The following is a 13,575-nucleotide window of genomic DNA, read 5'->3' on the forward strand; positions in this document are numbered from 1 at the left end:
ACAGATAGAGACATCTGCCAGCATCTCTGGAGATGTGTGTTGCACTTTCTTCTAATCCAGACCAAGTCTATGGAGCCTCTCTATGCCTTCAATAAATAGGGGAATTTTTCTTTTATTTAAGAACCGTCTAAAGACTCTTTTACTGGGTTTTAACAGAGCCCTGTGTCAGCACAGTTAAAAAATGTTGGCATTTCCTCTGTGCAGATTAAAGATGATATATCACCCTTTGCTTCTCAAACCTGATTTACAGCTTCTATCGCAAAACTGCATAATACTTTTTTAAGTGCTCTAAGGCGAAGTAGCAGGGCCGAGGATGAGGAGCAAAGTCCAAGTGTGCACCGGTTTTTACCTCTCCAGCATTTGTTATTCCATCTCTAGGTCTGCAAGAAGAGCTGCAGGGAGCAACCTGTCCCCTCCTGCACCCTGGAGCAACGTGTCCCCTCCTGCACCCTTCCGACCCCCAGCATGGCATCGCCCATGAGGAGCTTGCTCACCGACCCTTCCAGATACGTCCAGTCTTTCCGCCTCTTCCTCACGAATTCAACAGAGCACCAGTGCATGCGGGAGTTCATGGAGGGGCAGCTGCCGGCCGTGATAGCGAGGTAACATGGAGGTAGCCACATCGAGCTGAAGGACAGCCCGGGGCATGGTCCTGCGGCGGTGATGGGCTCGGCCGGGCTCGGGGGGCTGCCTGCAAGCGGCAGATTGGTGTTCCCTGCCAGCCGCCCCGTCTGTAGGTCTCTGATAGGGCTTGGCTGGAGATTTCATTTGTACACGCTGCTGAACGGCTGTTCTTCGGGAAGGATCCTGCCTAGCAGGGAGGAGATAAGGCTGAATTGTTGCCTTGCATGCAAATATAGCTTACCCCGAATCAATTCTAAAATGCAATAACAGATATTACCTTCTAACATTAAATTTGATTGAAAGCATCTTTTTAAAAGTAATCTTTTCAAAAGTAATCTTTTCAGGTAATATTTAGGCTCTCTCTAGTATGTATAAACAACGCTTCTGCTTTGCCTGCTGTGCGTGTTTTTCGCTGGACCCCTTGCTTTGCGGGCTGGCTTGGGCAGCAGGCAGCTGGGCTCAAATCCTGGTTCTGGGGATGCCTTTCCCTGGGCCCAGGGGTTTATGGCTCTGCCAAAGTCTCACTAAGGGATTTTAAACACGTTATGCTCTCCCCTCTTCCTCCCCATTTTGCAAAATGTAAAACTTCAAATAATTTTTAAGCTGCTGGTCCAGACCCAGGGAGGTCTCTGGTCCTCGAAGCACAGACATGAGAAGGCATGTAACTGCTGCTGCTTGTACGCACTCGTAATAAAAGCAGAACTCCTCCACAAATTGCCAAAATAACTGGAAATCAGTGCTTCACAAACTGGATGTAACCCTCTCTACCGGGTAGCTCTCCTAAAATGTATAAATAATGTTTTTCAGTATTGGAAATGGGAAGTCTACAATCAATATTCTAAGTGTTGGTGGCGGAGCAGGTATGCTATGAACTTCAGTATTGATATGCTTTTCCCCTTTTTTTCAAAGAATAGAGGATTACAAATTGCAGAAAGGAGCAGAGTGGGAAATAAGTCTTTTCTTGAAAAATCAGCTCCAGGAGCAGACGGAGTTAGCTGCTGTGTGGCCACATCGTCTGAAAACAGCTTGTACCTCCCCACCCCGATTCTTGTATGTCCTCCACGAGAAACTGCCTTCTGCACCATCACTCAAGTGCAGAGAGAGAGGCTTGAACCACCCCATAGTGTTTCTGTGCAAAAAAAGCACCATAATGTCTTAGATGCGTCAGAATATTAAATTTTTACTTGCATTGCAATTATTCTCCCCTGTAACTATTTACTGATGTAGTAACTCCTCATCATTGCTGCCTCCTGCCCTGTTAGGTGACAGCCTCGGCTGACCTCTGTTTTGCCTGTACGTACTTGCTGACCACAGTCAATGCACAAGACCGTCCTGGAGCTACTGTCCCCCAAAACACTGGAGCTGAACATAAGCTCCAGAAGAAATCCAGAAGAAATCAGAGGAAATAAGTCTGCTATCTGAAGTTCACTAGGTGGAGAAACAATACCAATAACATCAAGTGGCTTCTTCTCATTAAATTCTTGCTTAAGTTTCCCCATAATTAAAGCCTATGTTTTCTAATTCTGCTCTGCCCATTAAGTCATCAAACTTAAATTTTATAAGAATAGTTAATTTAGTTTAAATGCTTTAGTCATACCATCTCCAAAGACTAATCTCAGCTTTGTCAATCTCTCCTAATAAGTAAAAATAGTTGTATGTAAATGGTGGGTGTTAGTTATAAAACAGACAGTGTGACAGAGTAGGAACATTGCTCTCCAAACAAGGGAAACCATTCTTCTGCCAAAAAAAAATGTTGCTTTTAACAGGAACACTTTACTTAGTGAGGTACTTTACTCCCTAACCAGGGATGCTCCAGCTTAGCATGATGGATATTCAATCAATAATGTGCAGGCAATGCTCATTTTGTGATGTAAAAAAACCTCAGCACCACCAAAACCCTGCCTCTTGCGGGCTTGTTCGCACCATAGGTCCTTGGGGGGTCAGGAGGCAGCAAATTCCCACATCCCCCCAACTAACCCCGGCAAGGGAGCTGCCCTGGCCCCGTCCGCACCTGCGCCTCGCAGGGAGGGAGCACGGAAGGAAAGCCTTTCCTTTCCACTTTTCCACCTCGAGAGACAAGCAAACCATTTAATGTAGCATCATATCCCATTACACCCGCCCATCTACAGCGCCTGCCTTCGCCTACAGCCTCTGCCTTATTAAGTTCACACTCCGGCGCGCAGCACTCTGTACCTTTAAAAACCATAAAAGTCATCAACGCTGCTATAAAGTAGCAACTGTGCTATAAACTATCCCGTTACGTAAAATGTTTAATTAGAAACTTAATGGTGAACATAGTGGTAGCCTTTAAAAGGTAATTGTGTTGGAGAGTTTAAATAATTCGGATAGCCTAATTGCCAAATTGTTGCTAATGCAAGCTGCCACAGATTTGACTGTAAAATGCCTCAGGACACTTGTTTGCATATAAAAGAGCTAACTGAAGTCAATTAAGGCTGTGGATTAAATTATGAATCAAAGAGGTGTTTTTTTTGGTTAAAAACAATACCAGGGTGGTTGGGCCACAGAAGAGTGGAAGGGGATATATTAACCTATCCACATATGGAAATGCAAAATTCAATTTTTTTTTATCAGGACCTGCACAGCCTTTTCAAAGGGCTAATCCATTTTACAGAAAGTTGGTAAAGCAACCAAAATAAAAAATATTGCAGTAGTTCATTAAAAATTCTGTATTCCCAGATTGTACCACGGCAGCCTGCAGATGACTAACCTTGCTCTGATTTTTCAAGAGAATACAGCGTTTGCAGTGATAGCAAAGCTGCAGCTATTTCTGCTACTTCAGAAATCCAATTTCCCTCTTTCAAAGAACGTGCTTGCACAGATGCCACATAAATTGTGGTGTTATTAGTTGCTTTAAGAAAGACACATAAGTCTGAAAAGATTGAATGTTTTGGGTAAATTCTCGGGGCGTTAATGAGCGGGTGAGACCTGGGCTGGGGTACCTGATTTTGACCCATGGTGATGTGTGGTGGGGCCAGAAGCAGGCAGAGAGCTCTTTGTAGTGAAAAGAACCCTCCCGGGGGATGACCTGGTGTGCTGGATTGAGCTCTGGGGTACTCATCGTGGCTATTTAATCCCTAATATTTTCCTTTTGTACCTTAAATCTTCTGGAAAATGGAGCTAATGCTGAAGGGGCTGGTGGGAGCCCAGGGGCACTGAAAATCAGGAGGATGGGCAGAGGTCGTGCAAATACAACGAGAGCACTCCCTCCACAGTCCCTCAGCAAGGGCCTGTCTGGCCATCAGGGTTTGCTGGGTGATCTTCCATTCAGTACATAATCTTGTTCATTTGTAGGGAATTTTATAACGTGGTGTTGTGTGCAAGCACAAGTACATCTTTCAGGACAAAGCCAGTATTTGTCTGTAACATGACCCCTGTGTCTATTTTTCACCACAGTTACCCTCTGCTTCACTCTTTCTACCTTAATTTCTTCTTCTATTATTTTTTTCCACCTAAAATTTATTCAAGCACAATAAGCAGAATTGAGCCCTAAGAAAGCTAAGCAAGCCAGCACGATGTTGTCCCTGGACCCGTGCTTCAGTCAGGAGCACCATCTCCCCGAGCTTCCTATATTGCGGGTGGGGAGGGGTGGTCAAGAGCGATGGCATCTCTTTTTAAATTTTGAAATGTTGCGTTTGTTGGTACTTCCATCGGTAAAATAATTGCAGCCGGCCTGAACAGTGTTCAGAGAGAGCTATTCCTCACAAAGAAAGTACAGTCAGCTCCGGGGTATTCTGTAGACAGGGGTTAGATAAACATAAATGGTATGTGCACTATTCATCATACTTATGGAAGAAGTCACACGACACTAAAGACAAACAGACAAATGTTTCTGATTCCAGTGTAAACACATATTCTCTTCTCCCTCACCCACATGACCTGGTAACCAGTGAGATGCTTGGCTAAAAATGCTCTTACTGACTCCTAAGAAATCCTGCCAGGTTTGCTGGTGACTTGGGACCATCAGAACTGGTACCATCAGAGCCATTTAGGATCTTTCCCGGGACGTTAGGCCATGTCCAGAAAATATGAGGTCACGCCCTTTACATGACTGTGTCTGCTTTTCCCTTGGCACTGATGGTGGGAGTCAGAGAGGAGGAATGAAGATAGTTGGGACTGATATTTAAATTGTTCTCAAATCCTAGAGCTAAACCCTCAATGGCAATCTGCTGAGAATACAGAGCAGCTACACGTACCCGTGTGGTACATTTTCTGTACATGAATGGCAGGCATCAGTCTTCAAAACTGGGGATGTGATGGTAGTGGAGAAAACATTTGCCTGAGCTTTGCTTTCATCTTGTATTTCATGTTGCCTGCTTCCCTAGGTGAGATTGACCTGCTGATCCTCTCAAAAGTACAAGCCAGATATCCAGGGGTCACCATCAGCAACGATGTGATAGAGCCAAGTGCTGACCAAATCTTCAAGTACAAAGGTATTTTTACATTAAATAAATTAAATTTACATTAAGTACGCTAAGTGCATTAAAAAGAGTTGAACTCTGGATGACCCCACATTCAAATGCATTCTTGTCAGAATTGGTTCTTAAAAGTCAAAAAAAGTCACTATTTTATGCTTTTTTGCCATCATTGCTTTTCAACAATGCTCAGCCTCTCATTCAAATCTTAGTCCCTCACACTGCAAAGAACTCTGCGTGGCAAACGCTTTGGACTAGACAGATTTTAAAAGCTAAGCAAGGTGGGAACTGGTGGGTGATTGTATGGACATAGAGTAAAATCCTCACATTTCAGAGAGAAAGTTTTTCTCCTTCAACTTGCACTGAATCAGGATCCTTCCTCAACTTCAAAGGGAAAATTTTAGTGTCTCATGGTAATTCTTACGTATCTTAAAAATAATTTCCAAATAACAAATAGCTAAACCTCACAGTGGTGCACTAAATTAGTTACCATCCTTTGAATTTGAGAACATGGAAAGGAAAGCAAGGTGGATAGGAAAGGCCTTTGCTGTGTGCTCCATGGCTTAGAGCTTGTTTCCTTCCAGCAGCCCAAAGGTCTGAGCAACATTCATGAAGGAAAGCCAAGCATTTTCCAAGGAGGATTGAATGTTAGCAGGGGTGCTTTGGTCAAATTGCCCTACAAAGCGAGCATTAAATATCAATCCACAGTATGATTATCACTGGATTAACACCTACCAGGCTTTACCTTAGCAGGTAATTACGGTCTTGTACGGAGGTGACACTAGCTACACCACACAGGCTGTGAGCAGCCCCGAGCAGAGCACACCTTGCCAGAAAGCGGCTGCTGAATGGACGTGGCAGTAATGAATGAACCTCGTCAGCAGTCTGCGTTGTTGGAAATGCTCCAAACCATAGTAAAAATCAGACTGCAAAACCACGCTGTAAATCTCCAACTCTTACTCTTGCTTAAGTCCTTAAAAACGAAGCATTCCCCATATGAAGCAACTTGTGGAAGTCTAAAAAAAAGATAGCAGTAGTAACAATCCCTTTCTCCCTGCAGTGGGGGAGTTCAGAGTCACTGGAAGCATGAAAGGCTCCCAGGAAACACATCTTTTTTTTATATCTGCCTCTGTATTACATGGACCTGATCTTTGAAAAGACGGCTCGTGGTAAAACCCAGGAGCTTTCACATTGCTCCAGGCTGAGATGGTGAAGGATGGGCAACAGAGCATCTGCTCTGTTTATAAGACAGTTTGGGCACTTGCACATAGCATTTCTGTCCTGTCTGGGCCATTAACCACAGGCTACGTGGGACTGGATTTGCACTGAATCTTCCTGGTGGTCTCACCACCTACTACCAATTAACTGGCAGTCCTATCCTACTTCAGTGAGTTTCTTTCCAGAAGAAAGTTAAACAAAATGTAAGATGTTGTCCTTATTTTAAGTTTTATGCTAAACTAGAAATGAAATATTCATCTGAATTTCTTTCTTTAAACTTTCTTATTTGGTAATTAATCATGTCCCCAGTAGGTATCATTAATTAGGTTTCTGAGCCCTAAGTTTTTCCGGGGAGAATTGGAAACATTATCTGTGCCTCTGAGGATTCAGTAGTTATGTTTTCTGCCTAACCAGATACTTTCTCCTTGGGAAGGAGAAGCCACGCTCACAAGAGAAACTTCGTAGTGGGACGTGCAGTGATGACAAACTGAGGTTTACCTTAGGTTGCATCGTACGACGGAGGCTCTCCTCAAAGTCCCATGGCCAGGCTGTGGCTTTCCTTCATTCCTGGTCCATGTCCAGGTGAAGCCCTTTGGTGACCGTGGTTGGAGCGTCAGCCACACCACAACTGAGCTGCGCTGCCATTGCCTGCACAGCACAGCACAACTGCAGGCAGTCTGGTTTTGATGGCACCCGTCAGGGGCACGTGACAGGCTTCTGACACAGACAACAATCTGGGTTGAGCCCAGGAGGAAATCGAGGAAAACTTTTCAAAACAGTTAGGGTGATATGTTTTGGCTTCAGATGAATCTTTGGGCAGAAACTTCCCATAATCAGAATGAGTTTGCCCCTTCTGAAATTTTGACTTTAAAAGCCCACCCTGGCAAGCAATTCCGTTTTCTTCCTAGTGTCTCCTCGCAGACTGTCTAGCAATTGAACTGAACCAGATTGCACCAGATTATTTGTGATGGTGATATGAACTGCTGCTGAATGAAGCCTGAGTTTAAAACAGCAAATTAAATCTGAACTGCAAGCACTGGGGCCAGTGACTGATAAATGGAAACGAACAGAGTAACAGCAGCAGCATCTGAAAGGGGTGGCCCATTTCCAGCCATAAAAGAGAGGAGATAAGCACTGATGGAGCATTTCTCATCTGTCCAACGGGGATATGTCCTAATCAGAGCCCAAAAGGAGAAACACTGTGATTAGTGATGTAAAAGCGCTGGTCTTAGCAAATCATGTTGTTTTGAACATGTGTTCTGTAGCTAAGGCTCAGTCTGCCTTTGGGCCATTTAAGTTTTAAATTTATGTTAACTCCAGTGAAGCACAGGAATCGCATCAGGGGTAGCTTTGTCCTGGAGCAATCCCGAGCGCCAGGCAGGAGCGCAGTCAGATGAGCTCTATATGCCAGCAGATGGACATTAGTATTCTGGCATCCCCTAAATTATGAAATTATCTCTCAGTTTTGCTCCCATAAAAAGCAAAGAAACACAGTGATGAGCCAGGCCCTCATTACAACTTATTCCTTGAATCCATTTCTCCAGCTTTCTGCTTTCCTTAGTTGCTGGATGTGCATTGTATCGAGGTCTGAAAACACTCCATGTGTCACTCCTTATACTAGTCTTTGCTTTAAAACACTGTTATCCCTTTTACCTGAAGCAGTTAGCCAAAACTGTGGGCTTTTGAAAAATTATTTGAACACAGCAGAAGCCAAATGTCAAGATATGTGTCCTCGCTCACGGAGAAAAGCTCCTCCCCTCTCCCACCATCCCCGTGATGCATTCCCAGAGTAAGCCATTTCTTTCTCTGCCCTTCTCGAGCTTTTAATTGTGCTTTCTCTCCAAAACACAGTCCCCTTGATCCATCCTCACACCTCTGTATTTATTTGGTCAGTCTCTGGAAAACTCTTTGCCATGGCCTGGCTTCTGCTCAGCCATGTGCGTCTTGCACGGCACCTAAGCGAAGGGGCCACCAGCTCTTCTCCCATTCAGCATGAAATGTGCTGCTCGTGGCCTCATAACTGTTTATCCCAGCCAACATCTTTTAATGCAGCTTGAGCCGGTCATGGGGAAGACTTTCTTTCTTTTTTTTCATCAGGTAAAGACTGGAGGAGCCCAAATGAGGGTGCAAAGAGTAAAACATCAGACCTTCTTAAGACTTCATCCTACAAAGACCTTTACAGCCCCCTTCTCACATACAGGCTCAAGGTTTTAAATATTCCACTGCTGTGTTAATCTGGTACCAAAAGTCTCTACCTAAATGTGACTTTTGGATGTATTAAAGCTCTGAATGGAAGCTGGTCCCGTATTTGCAATTGAGATAACTCTGTCCTGCCTTCTCCCATATTTCAGAGCGTGTGGCTGAGACATCAAACCTCGAGAACGTAAAGTTTACCTGGCATGAGGAGACAGCTTATGAATATGAAAGTCGAATGAATGCAGAAAAGAAGTCTAAAAAATGGGACTTCATTCACATGATCCAGGTAAAAATCTCTGCAAAGTAAATGTTGTCAAAGACTTGGCTGCTAAAAGTATGCATGAAGTATGTGACTTCATTATCCACTCTAAGGGGAAGAAAGGTGAGTTTATTTCCCTGTAATTTAAAGTACTTAAGCGTAAGTGAACTGCAAAAATGAAAGATGAGTTACAGCAAAGCAACTCTGAGCACAGTAGTCCTATTAACCAGGCTGTGGGTGGCAGTCAACTAAAAATACATTTTAACTAGTGTTTTCAAAGCTCCTTGTCCTCTCTGTGAAATTGCCTTTGTATTTCCAAGTTTACTGAAGCTATTACAAGCCATCTTCACTGCTAAGAAAGGCAAATCTTTTTATCTTAGGTTAATGAATGAACATGAGCTTGGTCCTGGGAGAGCCAGAGAGCAGGCAAGGCAGTGACAGCCCCGAGCTTGCTGCGTGAGCCTACTACCCGGTGTTGTGCTAATGTGTCTTGTCATCCCGCTGCTCTTCTCTCAAGATTGCCCCCATTTGGTTTCTTTTACCTAGTGGTAGCAGTTATAACATTCACCAGGACCGCACCGTATCTCTGTAAGCATCTCTGCTCTTTCCAGGTGTTGTATTATGTGAAAGATGTCCCAGCGACTATCCGGTATTTCCACGGCCTCCTGGAAGCGCAGGGGAAGCTCCTCATTATCCTGGTGTCAGGTGAGAGCTGCTCCACCAGCGCTGCTCAGTCAGGGAAGAGCCCTGAGGACCTTTGGGGTTCCTGCGAGTTCAACTCAGGCCAGCTAGAAACCAACGCACATTTTTATTTTAACATCCTTTATCACCTATAGAGGTGAACTGGCTGCATAATAAATGGTGTCCACTCATCTACAACCATTGAAATCTGCACGCTATCTCTATCTGTGCAGCTCCATGCTGCAGGTTGTAAAGCCAAAGGCTTTGTGAATCAACAATGCCTTTCTCTTGCCCTCTGCCCTTCCCCATCCTGCAGCCTGGCCAGTGATGGATGGCAGCAGAGAGCCCTGAAGCAGTCAAGAGGCTCCATCCCGTGGCTCTCACTCGCAAGAGCTCCTTCAGCCTCTGCTATTTTCTGTAAAAGGCTTTTCAGGCTGGGCACCACATTATCTCACTCCTGGAGACTTGCGGCATTAAGCAAATGGCTACGGCGGGGCTCGGCTGCGCCACACAGCAGGTGTTAGAGCACATATGTTTCATTTTCTTCTCAAACTGCCCATTTCCTTAATATCATCATTTTGGGTGGAAAACAGCATTCTTAGGCTGTTTCAGATCTCAAAGAGATGCTCTGTGGTCAATCCAGCAGGAAATATGGGAGCGGAGTAAACGATGACCTTTTAATACTGTGGGCAAGGTGTGCTGGAGATACGGCAATGGTGGGGCATAGTTTGACTCTAGAAAGCCTTTAATTTGCCTCACAAGCTATGGAAATTTTATTTGTGTAAACGGTCACATGTAATAGTTTTGTCAGGGACGTTAAGTGTTATTTGTTCAGACGCTGTAGCTTAATTTTTTATTGAATTTGGCCATGTCTGCAAACTGTAATGTGTTTGGTGAAGGTCATTTTTTGTGTTCATGAAGTGTCCACAGCGAAGTGGCACTTCTCTGACCTGAATTTATTCAAACTATTTTTCTCCACAATGTTTTCAGTTTAAAGTATTTTCAGGCAGTTCACTACAAGAAATCTGTATTTTAAATGATCTGAGTTACTGTTCTTGTTCTTTGGCTGCAAGAGAATAGATCATAATATCAGACTATTGCTGATTACCTGCGTATGGCTAATTGAAACTCTTTTCCAGTTGCTTAACCTGTCCCTTTGGATATTCATGAAATGTGAATACAGGGAGGAACGTGTGTCTATTCAAAATTAATGTGATTAAAACTCTGAATTCATGAAAAGTATTTGAAGTCCTCTCTGGGCCAGGCAACTCTGTGTTTTCTGATGGAGCAGAATGGAACAGAAAATGCTGGGGCCAGCAAGAAAATGGGAGAGAGGAGTAGGGCTCAGAGTAGCAGAGAGGAAAGGAAGGGGGAAACCTTGGGGGAAAGAAGAGTATAGAGAGCGGAAGGAAGAAGTGCTATGAAAATGAGCACTGAAGCAAAAAGAGGTACTGAAAGATAAGCGGAGCAAAGCTAATTTCAAAAAATGAAGGTAATGTCATCTCCAACACAAACACATTAGGATGTGTTAATTAAAAACCAGTCTGGGAAGAGGATTGATAGGAGAGGGCTTGGTCAGCTGGTAAAGCTTGCAGTCCTCCCTGCTCCGTCCCTGCCGGGAGAGCAGGCGAGTTGCAAGAGCTATGCAGCATTATTTTTAACACTTTTAAAAAATCTGTTTACATCGCCTTGAAAACAAAAGTAGTGCCATATGCTGAGCCTATTGAGAGCTATTATAATAATGCTTCATTCAGGTAGTGTATAATTGCTCGGCTCAGAGATGGCACTGAGTCACACAACACTGACACCAGCAAATTTTCTGCAATTAGTGCTTTGCATTCAGTTTCCACCAGGTGAAAGAAAATATTGTGGCCCCTCTTATAAACACCAAGCTGTTTATTTGACTATAAATAACTGTTTGCAGAGAAAGCATTTGCAAAACTGCCGAGCAACTGGTTTTAGTAGTTATGGAGATTTATTGTCATAACTCTCAAGAGCTGCTCATTAGGCTCCAAGTTATTTTCATCCCATCCAGTCATTCTGGGTGATCCTTTTATAAATGATTTATAGCAGATATGCTGAATCACAGATCCAGGGTGAGGCAAAATAAAGATGTGAAGACGTATCTGGGGAATTTTCAGCTTACCCAGCTGGTTTTCTTTGTAAAACATTCCGTGAGAAGAGGTGCGTGCACAGGCATGGGCTTGGCATGGGCTTAGTTCTGGAGGTGACTGCGGTGCAGCAGGAGCCTTTTCCTTCCTCACCCTTCATCTTTGCACACCCAAATAGTACACAGCCAAAACGTCCTTCTAGCACCACTGGGGAGGTCTGCTTGGGGTGAGGGGCAGCCCTCTCATTGCCCATGCCCAACAGCATGTAAGCGTGTCGGGAGCGAAGGCTGAAGCCTGGGAGGATGGTGCAGCTTCACCCTGGGCCATGTCCATCCCACCCTTTTCTCCACCACACATCCAGCCACGTGGACAATGTGATCAGGGTTTTGCATCCCACGTATTTCACATAGCAGAGAGATAGGTTACCGGCAATAAGTGTTTCAATGAAGCTCACATGTAGCTCAACCACAAAGCAATGAGGTGAAGGAATAGGAGAGGATTTGGTCTTCCAAACAGGCAGCTGAAATCTAGGGAACAGTTTAAATCAAGAAGGTGGCACTGAATAGCTAGTGTTCAGCATGTGGACTATAGAAGGATGTCCCTGAGAGATATTGCCTATCTGCATGAAGCAGAGGGGTGCAGCGTGTTGGGAGTGGAAGGGAGGAGGATTGAGTGCACTGAGCTGCTCTGGCCTCAGCTGGGGGCTCAGTGGGAGGCACTGGAGCTCCTGGGTAGGTAACGTGTCCATCCCCTCCTGCAGCCCCCAACCCCACAGAAGCAGGGAGGCAGCCGTCCCCACCATGCCCCAGGACGCATGTCCCAACTCTGGGGAGACCCCGCTTGCAACAAGCGCAACAGCTAAAAAACCCAGATGATCAAAAATTTGTTCAAATAGTGTTCTTCCTTGTTCCCGAACATTTTGCTGGTGGTTTATCTCTCAGGAACCAGTGGCTGGGAAATGCTGTGGAAGAAGTATGGGTCTTCCTTCCCTTTAGATGATCTCTGCTTATATGTTTCCTCTGCTGACATCAAAAGGATACTGGATTCCGCCGGGCTGAAGTACCAGCTCCATGAGCTCCCATCCCACATGGACATAACGAGCTGCTTTATTGAAGGGAACAAGAATGGGGAGCTGTTGCTGGATTTCCTGACAGAAACTTGCGAGTTTTCTAAAACTGCTCCTCCTGAACTAAAGCGTCAGGTAATGGAAGAGTTAAGAAAGCCTGAATGCAGTGAAGAAAGAGATGGGAAGGTGCTTTTTAATAACAACTTGAGTGTAATAGTGATTGAGCCATGACTTAACCTCTTCTTGCTTCTTGATCCAAAGCGAAAAGTCAGGTACAAACTGTTAACAGCTGAAATATGTTTTTCATACTTTATAAATGGCTTAGTTTACTTCAGTACTGATATATAACTTTTGGAGCCTGTTAAGAAATCAGTATTAATATCTGTTGTTATAAGTGAGCTTTAATATGTGATTAATTCTGTACTAATCTATGAATGTGTAACTCACTAAGCAGTTAATTGTGCTTTATCGTTTGAATGTTGTATAGTCAGATTAACTTGGACCGTCCACTCAGGCACTGCAGAAACCTGACCATTTGCTAGAAAATAATCAAGAACTATACATGGTTTCATCATCTTCATTTAAAAACTCTCTACAGACCAACTCTCTTACAACTTCTCAGTGCAGCTGGCAAGAGTGGAGGCTCAGAACGACCAACCATTTGGGTGGCTGCTCAATGGGATCTCTTGAGCTTGCTGCGACTTCAAGACATCATATCTCCAGTTGCTCTAAAAGTGGCCTGACACTTTCTGCGCGTGCAATGGTTGCCTGTTCCTGCCTCTGGAGCCCACTCCACTTAATGGCAGTGCTTCCCTCTCCCTGTATTTTCACTTTATTTTTATGATGTTACGTCTGCAGAGCAATTTGTGGACAGGTCCATACTGGCACTGCAAGAGCGAAGCGGTTGAAGATGGTTGAGGCACAGCAGTAGTAACAACCGTCCTGGAGAGGTGGATTTCACTAACGAGCCCAGATGCAAAGCCTTTG

At 44.4% G+C, this 13,575-nt stretch overlaps 1 protein-coding gene across 1 annotated transcript; it reads left to right on the top strand.

Moving 5' to 3' along the window:
* Nucleotides 1-431: 431 nt before the first annotated feature.
* Nucleotides 432-13,316, top strand: LOC103912632 (histamine N-methyltransferase-like). Its single transcript, XM_009318939.1, has 6 exons — nucleotides 432-602; nucleotides 1,432-1,484; nucleotides 4,968-5,075; nucleotides 8,627-8,757; nucleotides 9,342-9,435; nucleotides 12,464-13,316. The coding sequence occupies exons 1-6, from the start codon at nucleotides 466-468 to the stop codon at nucleotides 12,817-12,819; spliced, it is 879 nt and encodes a 292-aa protein (XP_009317214.1). The 5' UTR covers nucleotides 432-465; the 3' UTR covers nucleotides 12,820-13,316.
* Nucleotides 13,317-13,575: the final 259 nt, after the last annotated feature.

Source organism: Pygoscelis adeliae, unplaced genomic scaffold (genome assembly GCF_000699105.1).
Source record: "Pygoscelis adeliae isolate BGI_AS28 unplaced genomic scaffold, ASM69910v1 Scaffold222, whole genome shotgun sequence".
NCBI lineage: Eukaryota > Metazoa > Chordata > Aves > Sphenisciformes > Spheniscidae > Pygoscelis > Pygoscelis adeliae.